Below are 25952 nucleotides of genomic sequence, written 5' to 3' on the forward strand. Positions count from 1 at the left end.
TTATAGGGAGGGACAACCCCAAACCTCAAACATAGATCGTAAGCCGAACATGTAAAATGTTCGTCACCCTTGGAAAACATTTGCATTTGCATAACATATTGACGCTATATGCACTTTGTTTTTGTATTTTATGTAACTATGTTATGGTCATGGTTAACATACAAAGCAAATATCACTTTTGAACGCAGAAATTCATTGAAGCAGCAGCACCAGCAGAATAAAGAGATACAAACTAGTAATGAAATGCATCTTGCACATATTCTCCTCAACATCCGAATTCCGAAGCATTTCTTAACACAACTAGTAAGTCCCTTATAGGCTTTAAGTATTGCACCAATCCATGCATGTAACTTTGAAAAGCAAACTAAGCTCCACCCAGGCCCCTGTATATGGTGATCCTCATCCTCCTACTAATGCCATTAGCCCATTACAGTTTATAGAACTCAGCATGCCCCTGGAATGGACTTTGCTCATTATCAGAGATTTTACTAGTGCAACAAAGCAAAAGTCCCAAAGAACCTTCACTCCATTAGGCAATAGATAATCCTATGGAATCAGCGCTACACAGTGACTGATTTGTTCTTCAGCAATTACTGCTAAAAACGACTATCGCTATACAAACATTTGTCCATAAAACATTGCGCAACGTTGTATTACGAATAAGTGACTATAAAGAACATTGCACAAAGAAAAGGGAGGAATTCCTAGCTGTCATTATCTTTAATCTAACAAACCTAGGAAAAGGCTAACACCAAACATTCAGATAAGAAGTAGATGCCTTCCTAACAAAGCTTGCAAAACAACATACTGCAATAAAATTAAAAAAAGAGATTTACTATGTTGTACAAGTTAAAAATCAAAGGTCAAGTCCTGATCAACTTATTCCAGGACTAATATAGCACTTGCATAGTGGAAAGCATAACCTGCTTCCCTCTAAAAATACATCAATAACAGCATCTGAAGTAAGATAAACCCAGATATGCTATCAAGATGCATCAATTAATGGACATATTGAGGATGTGAAGCATCCGAAGACATATTGACACTTCTTTTTGTTGTAATCAGGCGTTGTCAAGGCTGAACTACTTGTTAAACAACTCAAATGACCAGATAAGCTTAATTAGAGCAGGGATCCAGAAAATTTGGTTTTGTGGGCATAAGAAAAATGAAATTAAAGAGAACAAAAACAGCAAGGCAGTAAGTACAAAGAGGTGTCTATTCCTAAGGATTCTCTTATTTCAGACCCTTCATTAGGGGATTTGTGCTCTCTTTATCCTAATCGGCTTGTATCTATATTTCCTTGGTCTCCTCCTCCTCAAGGTTTTGTAAAGTTAAATGTTGATGCGGCTACTGCAAGAGATTGGAAGAAGAGTGGGATAGGAGGTGTTCTAAAGGACTCCTCGGGTTTGACTTTAAGTTCTTTCAAGGAAACTGCTGGTCCGGGCCCTCCAACTTTTATGGAATTAAAAGCTATTCAAAAAGGTCTAATGTTCTATGTGAATTTACAAGAGAGGAAGGGTCGTCTGATTATTGAAAGCGACAGCAAAGTTGCGGTAGACTGGATTAAGAAAGAGGATCTAGTTCCTGATGTTTATGCGTTTTTGATTAAAGATATTGTTCATAGGCTTAATGTTTTAGAAGGTGTTGTCAGATGGGTTAAGAGGTCAGCCAATCTAGAGGCTGATGCCTTAGCTAAAGAAGGAATTGGCTGATCCTATTCTATTCTTATATTTTGGGTGTTTATGGTTGTTTCAAGTTTATTTGGTTGGTGGGGTGTATGATGGTTGTATCTTCTGTAATTTTATGGTTCAATAAAATCCTAAGGCACTCTTTTCCTCCTTCCATTGATTAAGGAGTTCATATAAACTCCATTAATCAAGAAGGGGGTTTTTAACGAGGCCTGAAATTCTTATTAAAAAAAACAGCAAGGCAGCAAATGAACATAAACAATGAACTCATGAAAATACATACAGGGCAGAAGGGAAAGCTACAATTGAATGCAAACAAAGAGCTGAGTCCAAATAAACAGACTATTCTCTACAAAGATTTAACATATGGTTCCATAAACATCAGCCTAAAATTACCAACAAAAACAAACAGTTTACAGAGATTGTCGGAATCACCGATGGGAAATGGGTCAATTAGGCATACCATGAGTGCTATGTTGACGGTGCAACTTGGGAACATTAGCAGCAGAAACAGAAAACGATCCATTATTTCCCTTTTCAGGAATATGAGATGGAAGAGATAAAGAGTTGGTTTTGGTGGTGGCAGCGGAAACGGCGGCATCAGCTTTAGATTTCAGAGTGCTTATAAGTGACGACTTATGTCTATCATTGTCCTTACGGACTAACAGGCGAGTCTCTCAAGAGCCTCTTGGCTCTCTTCTTCGCCAAAGTAGCTTCTTGACTCTCCGTTCAGCCTCTAATTTAGCAACGGCGGCAGCTTTGGTCATAGAGACAGCGGCAATCTTAGCAGCAGCTAGAAGCGCTTTGGCAGCTTCCTTGTTTATAACCCTCGTTTTCGTCGACGTCTTGTCGTCGTTTTTCCCGCCGGCGTCGTCGTCGCCGTCTTCTTCGGGTGTAGATCCTTGGGGATTATCGGGCGTTGACTTGGGTTTCTCATCGGCGAGACTGAAGAAAGAGAAATTAGGGTTGGAACAAAGGGGACAAGTGAAGGATTGGGAGAGATGAGAGGAAGGGCAGGAGAGGTGTGAAATGGAAGGGCATTTGAGGCAGATGAGGCGTTGATGAGGGGGAGGGGGCTCGTTGAAGACTTCGAGGCAAATGGGGCAAAAAAGGCCCTGGTGGTTCTTGAGGACGCAGTTGGTGCAGAGGCGTCGGTAGCTGGCCCTGTGGCGGAGGTTGTGGAGGAAGAAGCGCTCCGGGGCGCCGCAACCGCCGCATTCGGAGAGCTGATCCCGCTTCATGCTCGGCTGTGGGAGATTAGAATGAAGAGTGACGAGTAAGTGTCGTTGACTAGGCTAGGCTATGGTGGTGGGGGGTAAGAGTGGAAGAGTGATTTGCATTAACCGTTGTGTGTGGTTGTCGGAGAAGACCCGACTTGATTGTGTCGTCACTGTACATAATACAGTGGGGAGGGGAAGATTGGGTAGAGAGAAACAGAGATGTGCTAATTGGTAATTTGGTTTGATTTTAGTAAAAAAAAATATCATTTGATGAAGTAAATAAAGGCCCAATGGGCCTAAGATTACCGTACAATATACTTAATAGGGATGAGTTATCAATAGGCCTGTAAATGAACTAAACGTTCAGCGAACCGTTCATGAACCGTGCGGCGGGAAGTTCATTTATTTGCATTTATTTATTAAATGAACGAACATGAACAAGATTTTTTATTCGTTTAATTAAATGAACGAGCATGAACATAGGTCTCGTTCGTTCATTTACGTTCGTGAACGTTCGATTATGTTCGTTTATATGCGTTTAGTTATGTTCGTTTATGTGCGTTCATTTATGTTTAACATAATATTCTTAAATCAATTTTGGTGACCAATTTGTATGTATCTTAAAAATATTAATTAATATGATATTTTGATTACCAACTTCATAATTAACCCAATTTTACAGCCTGATTAAGCGGTAATACAAAAAACCCTAAATCTAAAAACAATATTTTCTCAACTCTTCTCCAACCTGTCATTCAGCTGTTCTTGATTCTCAACTCTCCCCACCCTCCACAATTTTCATTTCTGCAATGATTCGACGGAGCTTCAAGTCTTCAACTACAACGATTCGACAGAGCTTCATCTCTTTCCCTTCTTGAACGTGATTTCATAAGGTAAATAATTTGAATTTTTTTTGTCTGTTAATTTTGGGGTGTGAATTTAGGGATTTTTTGTGGCATCTTGAACGATGTGGAAACCCTTGTACGTCGCTATGAATGGTGCATTCGACCAGTCGGTCTTCTCCAGCCCACCCCTCGTTGCCCAGTCATCCGCGTTAGAGTTGCCCTTAGGGAGTCCCAGTCAGATTTGCGCTTATATCCTCTAGTGGGGGAAGAAAGTGGAGAGGTCAGTGGAGCGCTGCTGGATATGGCTGCAATGTTGCGGAGGAATGGAAGGAGGTGAGTCGAGGTATTTGAATTGAAACGAGTCAGACTCGGGCATAAGGAAGATGAGGGACTCACATGGTAGGAAGGTTCGGGGCTTGGGAAAGATGAAGACTGTGGACTGGGATGGTGGAAGGAGAACAATATTAAATTTAACATCTTTTCAAAAATGGCTGCTGACATATTGGCAATTCCGGTCACTATTGTTGCTTCTAAATCTGCTTTCAGTGCTGGTGGGAGGGTTATTGATCCGCATCGATCCTCTTTAGGAACTAAGATGGTAGATATGCTTGTTTGTGGAGCTGATTGGTATCGTCAATACTATGGGTTGGAGAAAAATAAAAACAAAGTATTTTTATGTTTTAAGTTTTATTGAATTTGGTTTTACAATGACTAATATATTTTTGGTTTTTTTTATTTGTTGTAGCAAAACGAAGATATCATACATGTTGAGATTCCTTGAAAATGAGGATGAATGAATTGGTATAACCTCGCTAATTTAGTATATTTTTCATCTTTTGTTATAACTCCTTTAATTTAATATAATTTTATTTGTTTGATTTTGATCAGGATGGATGATGAATTAACGACTGATCATGAATGCAAGTTGAATATGTTACGAATATTATTGAAGTTGTTTGGATTTCAAGAAGATTGTTTTGTTGAACAAATTAACTTTAAGACTTTATTATATTCATATAGCTTACTTATGATTTATGTATGTTTTTGTCGTGTTCGAACAAATTAACTCTAAAGTTGTGTGAATCATTTAATATCTTTAAAAGATTGATCGAAATATCTGATATCTTCAAACATTTCATCACTGCTAATCAACTCTTACGCTATTATCACTGTAGATTTGGTTGATTTGCATTGTCGACTATTTTTCATGAAAGAACAATGGAAGGTAGGGTCTCCAACGTTTATGTTCGTTTATGTTCGTGTTCATTTATGTTCGTGTTCGTTTATGTTTGTGTTCGTTTATGTTCGTTTATTTATTAAATGAACGAACATGAACAAGCTATATTCCTTAATGAACGAACATGAACAAAAAAAAATTTGTTCGTTTATGTTCGCTTATTTATTAAATGAACGAATATGAACATATATCCGTTCGTGTGCGTTCGGTTCATTTACAAGCCTAGTTATCGATGCTAGTTAGTTTTATTGTTCCTTTCTCAAGAAGACATACGATTTTATTCATATATTCAGATTTTTTTTCCTTCTTTTTAATTAGAATTAATATATTCTCTTTAAAAATGTGACATTCTCATTTATTTACTTTTATGACATATTTATCACGAATCATTGTTAAGATTGTCTATTTTATTTATCTCATTCGTTATGACGCTTGATATGAAAATTAACAATTAAATGATCGCTCTAATATAACTTATCACGAATTATCATCATGATTCTTATCTTACCTAACCCTCTGACTAGAACGTTGAACGTGAAATAAGACGAACAAAAGATTACTTTGATATCGCTTGTCATGGGTTATTACATTCTTTCCAAAAGATATACCTGCTATAATGTATAAAATCATTGCTTATAAATCATGGCCTTTATTTTATTTTCTTTTTCTATATTAGATTTCTATCAAGTTTATAAGTATTATTTTTATCATTATGCATTTTTTTATTTTAATCGAATCAAATCCAATATATCTATTTAAATTTAAATATAATTATTTATAATATTATACTGTTGAATAATTTTAATTTAAAAATCTATTTTGATTATATATGATATTCATATTCATATTTATTTCTTTTATTTTTTACATATGTAAGAAAGATTTATGATTTTATTTAAGCAGTTGAAATATATCTAAAATTGTACAATATATTTATAATATTATTTTTCAAAGAGATGATATTAAGGAGAAAAGAGTGTTAAAAGGAACCAAGGAATAGAGAGTAAGATTGAATGTGTAAAATGAAAGATGCTATCAAGAGCTATCTTATATCTAAATGCCCTATGTCTATGTCTGTCCTCCAAAAACCAAAAATTCTCACATTCCCTTCCATTTATTTAAAACAACTCCATTCCTGTTACAGAGAAATCAATGGTCATCAATTGCTTCAAAAATTCATACATCAATCTTCAACTCTATTAACCATAATCTCGTATTACATTCTTACGCTTCCGTAAGTTAATCGGCCACCCGTCAATCTGCTATCATGAATGGATCCACCTCTCCAAGATCAGCAACTAGGGGTTCTATATCAGTTTCATCTTCTGAGGCAAAAAACGTTGGGAACGGAAGAATTGAGACATCGGGTTTCTTGTAAACGGAATCCTTTATAAAGACAAAGTTCCCTTCAGCACCTGGGACCTGTAAACAATAACTGATTCCCTAAACGATACTGCTGATAAAAAGCCATACAGAATGCAACAGATTAGATGCTAGACTTCTGATGCTTCACAAGTTACTTTGGAAGTGGTTGGTCCTATACTTTTAAGACAAACATCGGAAGCTCGCAACTGTTTTGTAAAGGCCACCTGATTTTTTTCAGTTCACAACGTCTAAGCACTTAAAAGAAGAAAACCATACCTGACCTCTCACCCACATCAAATTCCTTGCAGGATCTATCTTGTATACCCACACATTTTTAACCGTTCTCGTATTGCCACCCATGCGCCCGGGCATCTTTTTCCCCTTAAAGACCTACATAACAATAATTGTTTATGGATTATAACTCAAGGGCACTCCACATGGTAAAGACATAATCAAATGATTACACGAGAGGGATACTTTATTTCTCGTCCAATGATAAACCCAAAACTAAACCAGTTATATTATGTCTAGAGACCAAAAGAAAAAAAAATGAGATTAGGCTGACAAGGCATTAATGTCATTGATCCCCTCCGTGCAAAATTACAGTAAAGCCACATCAATTTGTACACCAAAATTCAACAAGCGACCCACCATTGATCAATGACTTGGTAATTCGGAACGAGAAGTAATCAACTAACAGTTTGCAAACCATTTTTTCCCCAAAATTAATTACATAAGTCAAAAACATCAGCAAAGATTATCAAGTGATACTTCGAACAGAGATGTTGGTCTATAGAAAAAAGAACCATGCAGAACAAATTCACATTGCAAGATCGAATCTATCCAATCAACATGGATAAAAATAGAATCCCGCAAGGAACGCTGTAACAGGCCCGATGTATTTTTTCAATGATAAAGTTATCAGTTCAAATAAACATAACTGCTTCGGTGTGTTTGAAAAAATCACTGAAGTGAAAATCAAATGATCATCAGAATAGTCAGAGGTGTAGGGAAAAATCAAATCATCTTACAGGAATGAATCAATCAAATAAACATGATTGATTGAAGTTGAAGAATACCAAAGCTTAAACAATAAGGAATCAATACATGCAAAGGTAAATAATTACTTATTCATATCTTTGCATTTATTCTGATCATGCTTAAACATCTAAAAAGATGCTCCACTAGCAATTTCTATGATGAACAAGAATGTACTCAAGAATTCAAGATATTTTCTCATTAAAGCTTAAGTTATCATCATCATCATCTGACCACACCATAAAGCATACACAAGGCAAAACAATGAACTTCTGAAGTAGAAAGGATTCCGATAACCAAGACAGTACTCAAGTACAATGCTATTGCCTATTGTGTAGGCCAGGGTCTATCTAGGGGTATATAGGCCAGGGTCTATCTAGGGGTATATAGACCAAAAGGGGGGGGATTACATTAAAATAATGCTCAAATACGAAAGCCTCACATTCCCCAGAATTATCAAGTATTCCGGAATACATTTAAGGTATTGCAAATTAAAAACCAGCTATACAAACCTTTCCAGGAGCGTCCCTCTGGCCAGTAGAACCAATACTCCGATGTGATAATGATGCACCATGAGATGCTGGCATTCCTTTAAATCCCCACCTTTTCATTCCACCCTGGGCAAGTAAAAGAAACACAAGACATTCGATTGCTTAAGTGACAAATGAATACCAACTTCATCATGCCCAAGTTTTTATATATTTTATGCCAGTAGAACATGAGAAAAATTGACATGCACACTCTCGATGCCAAAATCAACATCACTGGATTTACAAGTGACAAGCAAATCATGTATCATTAGTAAATTTGACTATTCTTTCTGCACAATCACAATTAAAAAATTTCATACTGTAAATAGTTCTCAAAGCAGCTGAACTGCCATTGCTAGCTCTATGAGTCTCTCTCTAAACAAATAGTTCGAGGATGGAATACATGCTAAAGCTAAAAACTGGAACAGAATCTATTCATAACTAGGAGCTAACAACATAAAAAATGAATTCATCAATTAAATCATAACAAAAGGGAAAACGATAGAAATAATCAATTAAATCACCTGAAAACCTTTCCCTCTAGAAGTTCCAGTGACATCTACATATTGTCCAGGAACAAAATGGCGAACGCCAAGGGATGTACCAACGGGAAGAAGAGCATCTTCAGTGACGGGGAACTCCTTCAATTTCCTCTTCAAAGGAACACCTTGAGCTCTGAAATGACCCACTTCAGGCTTCGTCAAATGTTTAGGCTTTTTGTGGCCGCAACCAATCTAAAAGTATAACACCACAAATCGAATCACTTGAACTGACAGTTTAGCCATGATTCGACTAACATCGTAATAGTCAGGTAGCTGACAATTATAGCTAAATAAATGGAATGAATTACCTGAAGGGCAAAAATTCCTTCTTTCTCAAAAGTCTTGACCTGGGAGACGATATTGTCATCGACCCAAAGAATAGTAATGGGTAACCTAGCACCCCATTTGTCCCAAAGAGCAGTCATGCCGCACTTGACAGCAATGATCCCCGTTCTCTTGGAGTTTGGGGTCATGACCGATGGGGTGGCCGTAATGATTCGGGTGGGTTGTTGATGGAGGATTTGAGAGTCATCCATCAAGGCATCGGAGCTGAAGAGTCTTCTAGTTAAGGCATGAAAAGGGAGGGGCGTTGGGGTTGCGGCGGATGGCGTTAACAGAGAGCGGAGGTGGTGGTGGAGATGTGAAACGAGGCCTCTGGTCGATAAGGCCGTCATGCCTGTGAGTTCAACACACTGAGAAAAACACCAACTAATGATCCAGTTTATTACTAGTTATCGATTAAGAGCGTCCACCATTGACAATTGAAGCATTGGGTAAAGGCCAATGAGAAAGAAGATAGATCACAGTGCCTCACTAACTAAAACAATCAAGGTTATGTTTGTTTGAATTTCCTAGTTCTAGGGTTTTAATGGTGGGGGCATTTGGGCTCCATTTGAGTCCGGCCCATTCTTTAATTTATCATTATCAAATTGTAATTCCAAAATTAACTTCTATAATTGATCAAAATGATTATTTTGATTCTTACATTTTTAAGAGTATTTTGATCAAATAATTACTTTGACTCGATTCACCAAGTTCTATCACTACAGGGCTCAATCATCCTAGTCGTAATAGGTCGACTTTATTCTCATTCATCTAAGATCGAATCAAATTTCATTGGCATCATGTTACTTCTCTTCTTTTTTTCTCTAAAGTATTTTAGCTTTTAACATTACATTTTAAGGTAAAAAGACCATCATGATTTGGATGGAGAGTCATGGCCTTAGAGAGAACAACCATTGACTGATATTTTTGTCTTGAAGAGAGTTGGTCATGGAGGATGAATAATATGGTATATAGGTTGTGAGGGTCCTAGGCTCCTAGCCTCTTTCTCAGTCTTGGTTGAGATATTTAGGTTGAGATATTTATAGTTATCTTTAGTACGTGTCGGTTGATAATCATTATGACTATTTGTATGTTAACGAGTCAGATTTGATTTGTCAGACCTTGAATTACACTCTGATAAGTCATGTGGGCATGTGTGGAGTGTTGTCTACATAGTGTAGTTAACTAGGAATCCTACATTCGAAGATGTAGCCATGTAGGCTTGTTGGGGGATCATATAGAGGGAGGTAGAGAGGTATGTCTGGAGATCTTAGCTGATGAAATGTTAGTAGTTTCAACGAGTCCGATTTAACGAAGATTTGGAGATTTTCGAGTATCATCTCAGAGGTATAACATTATATATACATCTTTGCTGATTTTATTAACCATAAGATCTCTGTGGAAAACACCTTTGTCGTGACAGTAACTAACGCCATCGATCAACACTAGAGGAGCTTCATTCCTTCTGTTAGAATTCAAACTTGATTCTATTATGGATGATGGCAAAAGTTTTAGAAAGGGTTGAGATGGCAAAAGGCCATAATAATCACATGACTAAGCAATGTGGCAGCAGCATATGAAATTCTTAATTGTTAAGAATTAAGAATGGATAATGGCATCAGAGTTTGAAAAGTCAAAAGAAGAATTGACACGGGTAAGTAAGAGCAAGTTTTAGCATGTGAATTATTACTTGGACATGACTATCTACTTGGAGAATTGAAATGAAGGCAACATGCATAGTAATGATTTGGCAGTAGCATATTGATGCTTAACAATGAAGTAGATGAGGCAACAATGTTAGGTAGCAATACAAGAAGAAATCAGAAGCAAACATAGTCGTTTACTAATGCCTATATATAGGCTTAATGGTTGATGTATGCATCGTATGATATATGAATGTATAAGAGTGAAAAAATGAGAGATAGGTTGTGAAGCTTAGTAAAGCTTTTAATAGCGGGGTAGTGTTTGTAAACTAGCCATAGCTAGTGTTTGCATCGTATTTGTATTTTGGTTCGTATTAATATTATTGTGCGAGATATAAAAATTACCGAGTGCCACCTATGCTTCTAACACCTTCAGCTTCAGAAAGCTTCCCTTTGGATGACTGTGATGTATACAAAATCAAACAAGCTAAAGCAATGTAAACAATTGAATGCTATAGCAGATTAAGGGTAGGGAACCCTAGGAATTCAAGTCACTTAATTACAATTTTGCCATACAAATCTCCTCCAGTTGCGTATTCTAGGACCATGTATATCTTTATTTTGCTTGCCAAGGCCTGCAATATGGGGCATTGTTAGAGGAATTCAGTAGCTGATATATAACTAATTTAACGTGCATGGAAATGCAGAATATATATATATATATATATATATATATATATAAAAGAGAAATGAATAATAGTAATACCTCATGCAGGCGAACCGCGTTGGGGTGTTTGAGCAGCTTCAAGATGGCTATTTCTCTCTTTATCTGCAAATATTGAGATGATTATATGCCTGCGGCGGAGAATGCTTGGATGCATGCATGCAAAAGCAACGTATATATATTTATATCTATGTATAATGCCAAAAAAATCCTATATAGTTTGACCCAATAATTACTATCTAATCCATATTTTCTTTGACACTTTTAACTTTTTATTTTTGACATATGTTAATGGTCAATACTTATTACTGACATAACAAGTTTTATGTATCTAAAATGATTATATGATATATGTAATGTGTCTAAAATGATGACATGACATATGTCTCATGTCCGAAGTAATAATATGATGCATGCCACGTATTCAAAATAATTACCATATTACCTCCCTTTACCATTGGTCGGGCTCGAATCTTGTAGATGAAGAAAACAATACTAACAGAAGATCCAATTTCGTCGACTTCAAATTTAATCAGAATACAAACGCGACTACAAGAATATAAGAGGACTTGGCACAAAGATTATATAGAATGTTATAGAAAGACAGGATCGAGGAGGAAATCACCAAACCAGATTGTTTAGCGATTTCGAACCTCCCCAATTGGCTGGTCTATCACACACTATTTATAAATACAGATATAGAGAATGTATAAAAAGAGAAAGGCAGGCGACAAAAGATATTAAAAGCGTATGTTTTACGTGTAATGAAATCATATCATCTTAATTAGGATTGCAGATATGGTATACCGAGATTGGAATGGTAAAATTATCAAATACGTGCGGAAGTAGGTAACCAGGTGAGCAGATCAGTAGAACTTGGATTGAGAAGCTAAGCTGGCACCGGTTGTGGTTAGTAAAACGACCGGCTTATGAAGAGGGGCATGGACATATATAAATGTCTGTTGTGAGATCTACTGTCCATACCATGAACATCAATCCCCTTTTCTAGGGTATATAATTGTTTATTGAAATGGAAAAAGAATACTTCTTCCATTCACCGTGATTCTTTCATTTATTGTTTGATAACTATTTAAAATTATGTAAAGGACACAAATGACTTTGTTTAATCTCTCGACTATTACAATTTATAAAATGGTCTTTGACTATAGGACACTGCTTTGTTGGGTTCTCAAACTATTAAAAGTTAAAAAATAGTCACCCGACTATTTATATGTTCAAAACTCATTATTTTCGGTTAAAAATTTGGCGTCCTTCTGAGCTGGAAGTTAATATGTTGATTAGGATATGATAAAATATGATCCTAGAACCGTTTGAGTTGTATTTTGTGTATCGATTCTCCGTTTACATTATATCGTTGAGCTAGTACTTGAAATATTATGCCGTCAAGCCAGTGATTGAAAGCAATGCCAATAGACATCATTAAAATATGATTTAATCATATCTCAATCAGCACGTTATTGTCTCACTCAAACATTCGTTTATTTTTAACAAAAAATGATGAGTTTGAAACATATGAATACTCGAATGACCATTTTGTAATTTTTAATAGTCGAAGGATCATTTTATAACTTTCAATACTCGAAAGACTCAACAAAACAACGTCCTACAACCATGAAACTATTTGTGTACTTTACCCTTTAAATTTTTGGATAAATTATATCTATACGACCACTTAATTATTGTTCATTTTCACTTTGACCACCTTGACTATTAATCTTTTTATTTTTTTCGGTGAAATCACTTAACTATTTAAGTGTTGCAATCAAAAGTTGACGTAACAATTAAAAATATTAGTATAATTACACATTTAATCTTTAATCTATATATATTTTATCAATTTGGTTATCATTGAATTAAATAAAATGAGGTTACAGACACATCCGAGTTAGAGAGATTAGAGCCTCAACACTCAAATTCCTTGTTCGGTTTTCAGTAAAAAGCAACGTTTACTGCTACAAGATTTATAATGACAGCATCACGGATCCATTTCAACGTCCATATGCTTACCATAGTGTTTATAAACTCAATACAGCAGCAATGAGAGAAGCAGCTAAATTGTTTCTTGAATAGCATGATTTCTCAGCTTTGGTTAATGCATGGTATGTAACTTAGGGTTCCTTCTACTGAAACCCTGGAATAGCTTGCCATCAGCACAAAATACCACAAAGAACTTCATTAGCAGCATACATGCCTTGTAAACAATTTTGTACCAGAATCTGATGACAACATCGCGCTGGAATCGTACAAGAATAATAAATTGAACCGATGAACAACTTCAACTTCACAAAATTGTTAACCAATCAACTAACAGTAACAACTAAGGACAGGGATTCCAGCTAAAAAGAATATAATGGTTCCATTGGTGGTCGCCGTCTGCTTCGAAATTACAGTACAGATGCTGCATTAAATAGCCTATCCACAACACACCAGTCTTGTGAAGGGTCAAGGTATGAAATGATCCGATTCGATGATGGCTTTCGTTTGGATGCCAGCTTCAATGTCTCGTAACAATTTACAGAAAGAATATCAACAAAAATTGACAAAGCTAGAAACACGGTTTTAGATTCAGTATAGGCAAACGTCCAAATGCCAGCTATTGTTGGTCCTGAATTTTGAGGGAGACCAATTCACTCTGCTGCTGTTGGTTTCTCTGTCTTGAACTGTTAGGGAACCATCTCTGGAGCCTCTCTGGCCAAAACCTGGTAAAGGATGCAATTAACTCATTTTTCCCCCACTGAAAATAACAATTGCAAAAGTAGCAATACCGAAAAATAAAGAGAAACTACCACTGATAAAAGGGTTTTAGATTTCTATCATATTTCCTAGCAGATATCCAATGTTTTAGGACCTAGAGGAGATGCCACTATCATTTAAATGTTTAAAGTTGAACCCATCAAGCGACTTCAACGGTTAAGGGAGTGTTGTTCTCCCTAGAGGAATCAGGTTCGAGCAGCTGCGTCTGCAGGATGTGTGTGTGTTCATTGTCAATTGATTGAGAGAATTTTGAACATATACTACCTTGTAACCACCTCATACTAATCATTAGTCTTATCTATGGACCAAATTTAGTTTTATGTATCGAGTGGTCTGATATTATACATGGAAAAGTCCAGCCAGATCCTATTGAGGAATGTATAATTTCTGAAGAAAATATAAGAGATTCAGAATTTGCCACTTACAGTTCCAGTCTTTCATAAATTGCTCGCCTGACTGAAGCATTCAAGCCATAAGCTATTGAGTTGAAAAGGCCCTAAAATTTACAGACAACAATAGCACAAACAAATTCTCAGATAAGCTTAAAAATGAAGAACGGGCACTTCATTCTTTATGCAACACTAAATTAATTGAACTTAATGGCCAATAATTAATGATAATAATTGCACTTTAGAGGATCAAACAAGTTACACATAAAAAAATTGGTTTCCACTTCCAAACAACCTACAATCATCCACTCGGGCCTGGCTATGGCAAAATATCTGATAAAAAAATAAGATAATAACCAAGGAAAAATTTTCACCAAAAATATTACTTGGAAGCTTGGATTAGTTTCCAAAGTGAAATAAAAATAATTCTTTCTAACACAGTTTTGCTCACGATATGTAGTAGAAAAAAACTTGTTCTGCAAGTGAGATATAATTCCCTTACTGACAAACAAATAACAGATATACACGTATGCAAATACATATTCATAGTTTCAGTCTTTCAGAAGTCATTACCATAAGTCCAGCAGTCCCAACATCAAGAAATGAGAGCCAAAAAATCTTGTGGCCTGGCTCAATAACATCGTGAATGCGGTTGATTGTGCCAAATGCCCATGATCCAATTAGGATTAGTGGATAGTAACCCCACCGGTTCAGAGCCTATGGGAAAAGAAAATCAATGACAAATAGTCTTAATTTTAATTAACAATGCTTAAAGGCAACAGGGGAAAGAAACAGAAACAAGTTTACTCGAACGGATAACTACACACCTATGACTTTCAAAGGGAAATCTCAAAGAAAGTAGAAAAAGCAGTAAGAATCATGAAAGCAGGAAACAACTACATTCGGCTCTATTTCAAACTAGATCAGAAACCTGAAAAAGAAGAGCTGTACTTACATAGCAGTCTGAAATGAAGACATGTAATCATCAGATTCATAGCAACAATCGACGATTACACTAGATAATAATCAAGGTAGTGAACAACATGCATGAATGATGAGGCATTTGCATTCAAGCAGTCAAAGCAACAAAATGGAATAACTCTATTTGATTTGTGTGTTTCATATCTTTGACTTCAAATCTATCATATGCTCTGATGAAAGTGTAATTACCTTTGTGTCTGTCCTTGAATCAAACTGGTATGCACGATCTGATATGCCAACTGCCATCTAACATTTGCAAAGATAGTACACACATGACCTCAAAATTGCACTAGTTCATATCAGATCAAATTTATGAAAATTGATAAAGACAAGGGCAATCATACACGAGTGGCATTGTTCAGCATGCGTATCACTTGAAAGTATGTAAAACCGTTGTAAAGAATTGCACCCCATAGTGGGACATAAAATGTTATAAAGTGAACTGCCTGCATAGATATGCCAATTATGTCAGATAGTTCAAGAATGCTAAGAAATCATGCTACACCTATCATAGGATAATTACAGGTCAAAGTTTTTTGTTGACCCTATTGTTCCATGCTCAATTAAAATGTATAGAAGAATATATAATACACGATTGTTAAGATACAACAACTCAAAAGCAATCTGCCAGAGAGTGCTAATTTTAACTTGCCTTTCCAGTGCGACCTGTTTGTCCCCAACACCATGCCCCAAAATGTGTGTTGTTATTACCAATAGAATGTATGACAGTCATAACGAGTGAAGTTCCTGCAAGAAGTAATCGAAGTCCATATAAAAAGCTGGTTAACAGCATTTAAGGAGGGAGGAGGAATGATGTAAGCAAGGAAGATGAAAAGAAAATGGCAAGTGTGAAGCACCATTGTATAGATACGTTTGAAGCAGTAACAACAGAGTAAAAATAGAAACAGGAAGACATGAACATTGCAAGTAAGGCTAAACAGTGTGGTAAGATATTGAAGAAGAAACGGAAAATTGTGTGGAAACAAATATATTATCATACCCCAAACATACAAGTGAAAGATTCCCTCCAAATCTTCAACATCAGTTTTGTGTCTAACAACAGTGCGATGAAGAGTAAAAGCAATAGTTGTTGTCCAGAGGAAGGAAGCAACACAGAAGAAATGCGTGGTGTAGTCCTGAGCATAACAAAAGAAGCCTTTTGACGGATCTCTGCATTGCAAAAACAGACTCGTATCATGCATGCATAATTTCGTTTTAGTACATGGGTAAGTCCCAAGTACCCATAAAATAATAGAACAAAATAGAAGCAACTGGAAATTGATTGCATGGTGAATGTATAGCATACCCGACCATGTTAAAGAAACTGCAAAGCATGTCCTGCACCGACACAGAAAAGGAAACGAAGGGAGAAGTGGGCAAAATTATCAGATCAGTTAAGAGGTTTTAGAGAAATGTATAGCAAAGTAAAATAAAACTGTAACAACGGAATGACCGAAGTTTCCTTTTCCTAAATTCGTGCATTGTACACATAAATTGGATCTTCAATCGTGATCTACAAGTTTAACGAAGTTATTAATCCAGTACATTATACGGTTCTTTAACAATGAACAAAACAACTAGTTCCAAGTTGTAACTACTTGAGTATTGATAAAAACAAAATCTTGAATTTGAGGGAGAAAAAAGGCATAAAAAAGGAAGATTACAGAGAGAGAAAGGTAGAAGACGAGCTTGAAGGAGAACTTGCGAAGTTCCTTGAAGAGGGAGTAGCAGAGCACGATGAAGCCGGATCCGACGAAAGAAAGACTCGATGCTCCACTGTTCACAGCCGTCAATATTCGCCGATCGTGAACGGAAAGCACCGTCGCCATTTCTTCTTCTTCTTCCTTATCTAAATTATAATTACGTGTATCTTTTGGGCAAGAAACGGAAGAATTCTATCCAGAATCTAATCTAAAAACCGAGCAGTGCGCAATACATCAACATAGAGAATTAGATAAATCGAAATCTGAAGAGCAAACGCATCGTTTTAAGCCTTCGGCTCATGCTAAGTTCTCTTCTCCTTTGATTTACAATTTTCCATTTTCCTAATTACATTATGGGTAAACTACACGAGTGGTCTCTTACGTTTTTGGTCTATCCAATTTTGGTCACCAATTAAAAAAAAGAGCAATTTTAATTCTTTATGTTATCAGTCTATTAGATTTTGATGCTTCGACCGTTAACTCATAGTAACATATTAATAAATGTTTGGTTTGACAATTAAAAAAAAAACTTTTCTTCTTCTTATGGTATTTTTTAAAATAATGATATAAAATCATTTTATGATTCAACCTTAATATCACTGTTAATTCTTTAATGGTAGGTGAATAAATAAAACTAAAACTAAATGTCAAATATGCTTTTGAAAAACAAATAGTTAGGTGACTAAAATAAAACAAAATTGATAATTGATGTATTAAGTGTATAGTTTACCCTTGTTTAATAATAGCACATTTTCTCTTGTTAAGGACGTATTTCTCATCTCCTACCAAACGTTAATATGGTTAAGGAAAAGTTAAGTACAAAAAAGGAAAGCAAGCACTGATTCATCTCCTATGTGACTTTTGGTTGGATGAAATCATTTGAAATCGGTGAGAATTGGAATTCAATTTCACCACTTTTTCATGTTTGGTTCAAGTTTTTTAAGGAAATTGGAATGGAATTCAATTCCATCAAATGAGGGAAAGTGAATTCTATCCAAAAATTGATGGAATTCAATTCTTTTGTTAGAGAGAATTGAAATTTGACCATACTACCCTCATCAATCAGTTGGTAACTTATTCATATATTGAATAAAAATATTTTTTTATTATTTCGGGTCGGATCGAGTTTTTAATTCATATATTCGGGTCAGGTCGGGTCGGGTTTTTTTAAGTGTGATATTTGGGCCGGGTCAGGTCAGGGTCGGGTTTAGGGTGGAAAAAACCGGACTGACCCGAAAATATATATAATTCAGGTTGAGTCGGATTAAGTCACTGTTTTTATTAAATAAAAATAATTTTTTATTATTTCGGGTCGGGTCGGTTCGGATGAAACTTTATTTTGTTCGGGCCGGGTCGGGTTTTTTAAGTGTGATATTCGGGTAGGGTCGGGTTTGGGTTTAGGGTTAAAAAAACCGGATCGACCCGAAAATATATATAATTCGGGTCGGATTAAGTCACTATTTTTATTAAATAAAAATAATTGTTTATTATTTTGGGTCGGATTTCTAATTCATATATTCGGGTCAGGTCGGATGAAACTTTATTTTGTTCGGGTCGGGTTAGATTTTTTAAGTGCGATATTCAGGTCGAGTCAGGTCGGGTTTTTTTAAGTGTTATATTCGGGTCAGGTCGTGTCGGGTTTAGGGTGAAAAAAAGGGACCGACCCAAAATATATATATAATTTTACCTTATATATTTAGGAATAATTACAATAATATCCCTTTATATATAATTTTTTTCAATTAAGTCAATGTTTTTATTGAATAAAAATATTTTTATTATTATTTTGAGTCGTGTCGGGTCGAGTTTTTAATTTATATATTGAATAAAAATAGTTTTTAGTATATTTTTTGTAAATAATTAACATACTCCGATTGGAATGTATCGAAATATTACTCTATCTTTTGGTAACTTATTAACGTATTTTGATTGCGATGATTTTAACTTATAATTTTTATAATTTATTGAAATGAATAATCAATCAATAAAATGAAAATTTAATATTTTTTAATTTTTTATAATATATTACTATATATATGTTGTAAAATAAACTAAAATAAAAAAAATAAGAAAGATAATTCTGTCATTTTATATTATTAAAATCAAATTAATCTAATATATTTGCGAACCAAACCTAATATGAAATTAAATTCTAATTTCATTTTCTGCCAACCAAACAAAATATAAAATTGAATTTCAAATCTTACAAATTTTAATTACTTCGCATATTTCAATTCTATAGTAACATCCACGCCACCTAAAACGCTCATGTTGTGGTTGACTTGACCCTGATTTTTTTATATACAGAACGAAAAGGATTGATTGAGCTTGAACAGAAATCATCCATCGTGTCTATCTGGAACGGGAGAATAGCCAAAACCAAGAAAGCTTTTTTATTTTTATTGTTCATTACATACACTGGAAGCACCGGGCCTTTTCGGCTCTGAGTTTTGAGTCCAAGAGATACCTGAATAAGCTATTTTACTTTGGCCAAATTCGCAGTTTCTAGCAATGGCTGCTGCCAATCTTCAGTATCTCTAAAACCCATTCCCAAGACCCATTTTTTCTCCTAAATGTTTAGCTACGAGAGCTCCAAAAATGGTGTTCAAGTGTGGTTGTAGCAATAGCAGTAGCACCCGTGTAGGGGATGATGTTTTCTCCCTCACTTCTTCCAGCGAATGTGATGTTGATTATCTGGGACAAAGCACCAAGGGCGATTTAAACGTCAACCTGCAACATCTTGAGACTTTCGGTATTCTTTCTACGCTTTTTACCTAGCATTTGGTTGCTTTGGTTCTGGTTTGTCACTTAGCTTTGAATTGTATGCATACCGTAGAACAAATGGTATCTTTCAAAATCTTTTCTTTCTCTACTTTAAACAATGATCGTGATCATGATTTATACTGTATCTTTCTGGGTTTTGCTTTTTACCACTGTAGGGCTTGATGGCAAGGCCACTTTAGAAGGTCCAATTGAACAGGTAGCTAGGTTGGAGGCAGAGGAGGCTGGGGGTTTACTCAGAGAGTTGGGTATTACGGTGCTGTATATCCATCCTTTTTCTTTTAACTTAAAGTCTTACTGAACTCTCGGGTTCTTTTGACTTAAACTTGACATAGAGTTTCTAGTATAGTTACTTTCTATCATTGCTTGTGACGCTTTATGGTAAATTAATTTGTTTCCTAAGCTGGCTCCATTTCTTTCTTAGCTGCTAGAAATTGGTTGGATTTATTTCAGAAGCAGGTATGGTGTTTTTGTCAACCTTACCAGTGTCATATTTTGGTCTACAGAGTCCCTCAGCAGCAAGGTTCTCTTCTCGTGGTATATTTTGCCGCCGGACTCTGAATCTTAGGTCTATAAGTGCAATAGGATATGACATGGACTACACGTTGATACACTATAATGTGATGGTGAATATCAGTTGACATCCATACAGATTGGAAATCACTCTAGATTCAGTTGCTACTTTCATCAACATCAATGGATTCGACTCTCCTTGTGGCTATTTTGATTTTATTGTGGATTGGTTCATTTGCAGGCTTGGGAAGGGCGTGCTTATGATTACTGCATGGAGAATTTGAAGAATATGGGTTTCCCAGTTGAGGGACTTTCCTTCGACCCTGATTTGGTAATGTCTTCATTTTTGACTGAGCATACTCATAGCTTCTTATTGAATTGTTTTCTCATATTTTCATGGCCCTAAACATGCCTTTCCTCTTTTGGTTTTCTGTAGGTTATTAGGGGCCTTGTTATTGACAAACAAAATGGAAATTTGGTTAAGGCTGATCGGTTTGGCTATGTGAAAAGGGCCATGCATGGCACTAAAATGCTATCTACTCAAGCTGTTAGGTACGAATTTGAGCCGTGTAACTTTAGCTGTTGATAACTATTATGTGGGATCTGTAATGTGTGGCTACAATTTCAATTGTACAAACCATCTTGTAGGGAACATATGATCTAGACAAATGGTACCAGATCTATTTGCCTTGGTATCTCTACTGTGCTTTCATAGACTAACCTGTGTGTGCAGTACATTTTCTGATCTGATGGATGGCTCTCTTGTCAATCTATTCGGTTTCTTAGTTGTCTTCTAATTATTTCATGTTCCCTTGCATTATTTGTGGAATATTTTCAATAGTGGCGCTTAACTTTTTATGCTTGGAAGTGAGATGTATGGGAGAGAGCTGGTGGACCTGCGGAACGAGAGTCAATGGGAGTTCCTTAATACATTATTTTCTGTTTCAGAAGCTGTTGCATATATGCAGGTACTTTCTTCCAGTTTAAGCTACAAACAACTATCTAGATTTCCTTAGAAATTGTTTTTAGGTCCCATGCACTTCATAGTAAAATTTTAACAACTGAATTCCTTTCCTTCTTGATGTATTAGCAATAATGGCATACCTGCTGCAATTTTATGACTTTCTTTAATGTTCCTGGTGTACTTAATTTGTGTCCTATGTATCTACATTGGAACTTGCGCGGTGCTTGTAAGATCTCATAACCTACAGAGACAAAAATCTTTAATTGCCACATTAGTATCTCTTTGTTCCAACTTGCATTGTTGCTAAGAATTTGCTCAACTAGACAGTTATTGTGTAAATAATTTGAACCTTATTTCATAGTCTTCTGATTAATTTTAGAGATAATTTCTTCGTTATATGGTTTTACTTCCAGATGGTGAACAGATTGGATGATGGAGTGATTCCTGCAGATCTTGGTCCACTGGACTATAAAGGACTTTACAAGTTAGATTATTCTATGTGGTATTTCGTCTGGCTCTCAGATGAATATGTGTTTATTTTGTGACTATTTGCTCGGTTTGAAGGCTGTTGGAAAGGCTTTATTCAGGGCACAAGTAGAAGGTCAACTTAAGGTAAATAGAACCGGGAATGTTTGACCATTTAGCGTTGTGATCCATGAGTTCATCCTGATGGGTCACATTATGCAGAGTGAGATAATGTCCAAACCTGAATTATTTGTGGAGCCTGATCCAGAGCTACCTTTAGCACTTTTGGATCAAAAGGAGGTATTTCTTTTACAGTTTTACCTTCTCATCCGCCTCATCATGGTAATCTACTATATTTTTTTATTTACGTGTACATTTCATGATCAGGCAGGTAAAAAATTGCTGCTTATTACAAACTCAGATTATCAGTACACAGACAAAATGATGCGGCATTCTTTTAATAGATTCTTGCCCAATGACATTGGTTGGCGAGATCTTTTTGACATGGTAAGTGTTGCTACATTCTCAGTATTCTTCCCTGTCCATCTATGATTTTAGTAGGCATTGCTAATATTATCAAACAAACAAGCTTGTCGCGAGGAAGAGAAAACCAATTACTGAAACAAACCAACATATATATTGAGAAATTTGAACAAGATTTCGGCAAATGCATTCTAGGATGACTTTAAATTGTACCTAATAGTTAGGCCTCTGCCTTACCATTGAGTAAAGTCCAGTTGGCTTCCTTCCCTTGACGTTTTTACCAGAATACTGATTTTTAGATTTGTTTCTTCAAATCATGTTAAGAAAACTGATAATCTTTGATCTCACGACCTGGAAATTATCAGATGATAATATGTAACATGGGAAAACAATAGCTCCAATATAGTCTTCTCCTTGCACAATGTTTGTTTTGATTTGATGGCATTCAAACATATTGACGCAGTTATGCTTCCTTGCTGTTCTGTATGTGTATAGGTAATAGTCTCAGCAAGGAAGCCAGAGTTCTTTCAAATGTCACACCCATTGTATGAGGTGGTGACCGGTGAGGGCTTAATGCGTCCATGCTTCAAGGCTCGTACAGGTGATCTCTGTCTGTAACATATGTTTTCATCTTATTTATAATTTACAATGGAACATTTTATATAGGAGAAAATGAGAGTGAAAAAAATGTTTTTCCTTAGCTGTTTTGATCCTGTTTCTTGGTTGTCGTTGATGCCAGCATATGGGCGAAATTTTAGGGTTGAGAGAGATAAAACCACCGAGTGACTATATGATTGGGTATTTGAGAGCAATATAATAGCTGCAGCATTTTCCATATCTAAAAATTTAACCGAGTAATTGATATTGTTCTAAATATCTTCTCAACCAGAAATTGAGGGTGCTGAGAAATTACTCCCCATGACTTATGAGCTTTTTAGCTTTTGATGACAGTGCACGTTTGGCACCCTGAACCAAAGTCATAGAATATATTTTTCTCTGTGTCTTGCAGTGTGTGCCAAAACGAAATCATAGTTTGCTCATGATTTGGCTTTCTTATTTATTCATCTTTTGTTTCTTCTGCAGGCGGTTTGTACTCTGGGGGAAGTGCTCAGATGGTTGAGAATTCCCTAAATATCCATGGAGATGAGATTCTTTATGTCGGCGATCATATTTATACTGATGTAAGTCAATCCAAAGTCCATTTACGATGGCGAACAGCATTGATTTGTCGAGAACTGGAGGAAGAGGTATGAAAATGTTCTTTTACTATGCTTTATATTTCCTAGATCGGAGCTGAATTTTGGGTTTCAAAGTTTCAGTTCTATTTTGTGCCAATATTTTATTGTAATGATTTGCTTACACACTAATCATTGAGGATGAATTTAATCAGAACTATAATGCGAAGTAAAATGGTTACCATTGAACTTGAAGTAGTAGTAATTACTGATCTGTTCTTGAAAATAAGTGGTAATGCATTTTTTTAAACCCTTGACTGCTGAGTGCTGAAAAGGGTCTTTATTGCATGCATCAACAGTATAATGCTTTAATACAAAGCCGGGGTCATCGTGCAACTGTGATAGAGCTTATAAATCAAAAGGAGGTTGTAGGGGATCTATTTAACCAACTACGGCTGGCTCTGCAACGTCGAATCAAAGGACTTCCAGCTCAGGTGACTTTATCCTATTACATTATGCCCCTTGTAATCCTTAGTATTTTAGATCCCTGCTTCTTCATGCTACAATGTGATCAGTATCTAGAATAATTTACTTAATGAAACATTTAATTAAAATGCCTTTTTGTTCTTCTATCTGCAGTCTTGTTGCTATAAAGTGACGTTCTAAAATTTTGCAAATCATTCATATTTTGTACCTGTTTTCTTATCATCGGTAATCTTCGTAGGGGCAGCAGCATTCACATTCTCTCTGGTTTCTTGCAGCTCAAGTTTCTTTTATTCATTCTGAAATCATGCTCATATTGGGCTTATACTTACTGTGCAACTAAAGTAAAGCATATATTCACAGATAAGGTATTTATTCCGTTGGTGAAATAACAAATTTCTTAATTCCTTCTCCATGGTTTTAGACACTTGCTGCAACAAACATGGTTGACCAAGAACTGACGGAGAGCATGCAGAAGCTTCTTATTGTCATGCAAAGGCTCGATGAGAAGATTGCTCCATTGCTAGAAGATGGAGAGCTGTTTAATAAAAGGTAAAACATAGACGGAGAACTTACATGTTTTGAGATTATTAGATTCAGCTTATTTGAAAATTACAAAATGAGGTAATGTTGAATACATGAATGCTGATATCTGTGGAGCCAACTGGTTAAAAGATTATGATTAGTTGATCATATATGTTCCATTGTGGGTTATTTGCATGCATTGGACACCATTAGAAACTGGTTATTGAAATAGTATGAAACACTTTGGTTTAGGTGGGGCTTCCTTTCACGTGCGGGTCTGTGGGACAAAAGTCACTTGATGCGACAAATAGAGAAGTAAGTGGTCGTGGCCTTGTTTTGATATATGCATTTTTCTGAAATAGAAAGTTTGAAGTGATTGGTTGGTCAGAGATATATACATATTAATATTTGTAATTTTCAGGAATGCTGATATATATACATCTAGAGTATCGATTTTTCTGAATTATACTCCTTTCATGTATTTCCGGTCACAAGAGCAGGTAACACAGAGTGTTGAACGATACAAAATATAATATGGGGAATGGAACTAGTGGAACTGACATTGAGATGGTCTTGTTTGTGTTTGTGGTGGCAGACACTTGCTCATGATTCATATTCACATGACTGTTCAGAACAAAATTGAGAGTGAAATTCGGAATTGTCTTCTGGTGGTGATGATGATGACAATGATGTTTTCAAAGATAAGCGTATTCTAAAATAACTATTTAAATAATAATCATGCAATAGAATACTTGGAGTAAACCACAAATGGATTAGCTGAGCTGAGCTGAACCGAGCAAGAAGTTTAGACTGTTTTGTGTGTTTAGCCTGGTCATAGTCTGGTGCGGCCATGGATCGTGGATCATTCATACTAGGAATCAATATGATTACTGTCACCATATTGTCCGAACCGGTAATCTCCTCTACTAACTATCGAATAACATGTAGTCATGCACGTTTGTTACTTTGTATCAATACATCTAAAATCATGGCAAGGTGATTCATGTTAAAGGGGCTGTGTTTCGGGTCAGTATGCATAGGGGCATAGGTAAGTAAGGCTTAACAAAACTACCACTAGCAAGGGATGTTGCACCAACCAACCCCTAGAGGAGGGCTAATGAGGAGGTTTGCACTAACGTAACTTTGAACCAATCATTACATTGGTAGATTGTGATGAGACAACTTGAACCGGAATCTATATTTGAGTATGATTGGGGTCTTAGCATGCATACTTACATACATCAATGCACCACAAAATGCCATGTTTCAAGGGTATATATCACCATCATATTGTGGTTTAGTCACTGTCCAGTTTTCATTCTCTCTTTCTCATTAAACGAATTACTTCCTAGAAAAGGTATGTACCATGAGCATGTAATTGTGCTGTCATCAGTAATGGATGAATAGGGTCTACACGTGCATACGTTCATACATGCATGTAATTGAGTATGATTAGGGTCTATACATGCATACATACATCAATGTACCACAAAAATGCCATATTTCAAGGGATATCACCATCACATTGTAGTTTAGTCACTGTCCAATTTTCATTCTAT

General features: G+C 35.9%; 4 protein-coding genes and 1 long non-coding RNA gene across 6 annotated transcripts; 1 reads left to right on the top strand and 4 right to left on the bottom strand.

Moving 5' to 3' along the window:
- Positions 1 to 259: 259 nt before the first annotated feature.
- LOC120218499 lies at positions 260 to 3131 on the bottom strand. 2 transcript variants are annotated; one of them, XR_005525239.1, is made up of 2 exons: positions 2152 to 3131; positions 260 to 454 (listed from the first exon to the last, which is right to left on the bottom strand). XR_005525239.1 is itself a non-coding variant. In XM_039215413.1 (1 exon), exon 1 carries the CDS (start codon positions 2927 to 2929, stop codon positions 2366 to 2368), a length of 564 nt encoding a protein of 187 aa, XP_039071344.1. In that variant the 5' UTR covers positions 2930 to 3131; the 3' UTR covers positions 1935 to 2365. The 2 variants fall into 2 exon arrangements, 1 of the variants encoding a protein (XP_039071344.1); XM_039215413.1 differs by lacking the exon at positions 260 to 454 and having other exon boundaries at positions 1935 to 3131.
- Positions 3132 to 6084: 2953 nt separating this feature from the next.
- On the bottom strand, positions 6085 to 10045 carry LOC120218500 (50S ribosomal protein L3-2, mitochondrial-like). The gene is made up of 6 exons (XM_039215414.1): positions 10029 to 10045; positions 8774 to 9211; positions 8448 to 8657; positions 7906 to 8010; positions 6632 to 6745; positions 6085 to 6412 (listed from the first exon to the last, which is right to left on the bottom strand). The coding sequence occupies exons 2-6, from the start codon at positions 9137 to 9139 to the stop codon at positions 6245 to 6247; spliced, it is 963 nt and encodes a 320-aa protein (XP_039071345.1). The 5' UTR covers positions 9140 to 9211; positions 10029 to 10045; the 3' UTR covers positions 6085 to 6244.
- A 130-nt stretch (positions 10046 to 10175) lies between these two features.
- On the bottom strand, positions 10176 to 11273 carry LOC120218657. Its single transcript, XR_005525252.1, has 4 exons — positions 11199 to 11273; positions 10996 to 11067; positions 10863 to 10893; positions 10176 to 10251 (listed from the first exon to the last, which is right to left on the bottom strand). It is a non-coding gene; the product is annotated as an uncharacterized LOC120218657 (long non-coding RNA).
- Positions 11274 to 13364: 2091 nt separating this feature from the next.
- Positions 13365 to 17248, bottom strand: LOC120218504 (G-protein coupled receptor 1-like). The gene is made up of 10 exons (XM_039215418.1): positions 16966 to 17248; positions 16608 to 16639; positions 16302 to 16471; positions 15954 to 16048; positions 15646 to 15747; positions 15491 to 15547; positions 14894 to 15037; positions 14357 to 14427; positions 13771 to 13876; positions 13365 to 13726 (listed from the first exon to the last, which is right to left on the bottom strand). Exons 1-9 carry the CDS (start codon positions 17128 to 17130, stop codon positions 13771 to 13773), a joined length of 942 nt encoding a protein of 313 aa, XP_039071349.1. The 5' UTR covers positions 17131 to 17248; the 3' UTR covers positions 13365 to 13726.
- Positions 17249 to 19512: 2264 nt separating this feature from the next.
- On the top strand, positions 19513 to 25355 carry LOC120218501 (5'-nucleotidase domain-containing protein 4-like). Its single transcript, XM_039215415.1, has 17 exons — positions 19513 to 19756; positions 19944 to 20041; positions 20292 to 20411; positions 20540 to 20629; positions 20735 to 20850; positions 21167 to 21266; positions 21676 to 21747; positions 21827 to 21874; positions 21950 to 22027; positions 22115 to 22234; positions 22706 to 22811; positions 23294 to 23457; positions 23745 to 23879; positions 24293 to 24420; positions 24646 to 24708; positions 24815 to 24893; positions 24989 to 25355. The coding sequence occupies exons 1-17, from the start codon at positions 19603 to 19605 to the stop codon at positions 25034 to 25036; spliced, it is 1719 nt and encodes a 572-aa protein (XP_039071346.1). The 5' UTR covers positions 19513 to 19602; the 3' UTR covers positions 25037 to 25355.
- Positions 25356 to 25952: the final 597 nt, after the last annotated feature.

Source organism: Hibiscus syriacus, unplaced genomic scaffold (genome assembly GCF_006381635.1).
Source record: "Hibiscus syriacus cultivar Baekdansim isolate YM2019G1 unplaced genomic scaffold, ASM638163v2 tig00110198_pilon, whole genome shotgun sequence".
NCBI lineage: Eukaryota > Viridiplantae > Streptophyta > Magnoliopsida > Malvales > Malvaceae > Hibiscus > Hibiscus syriacus.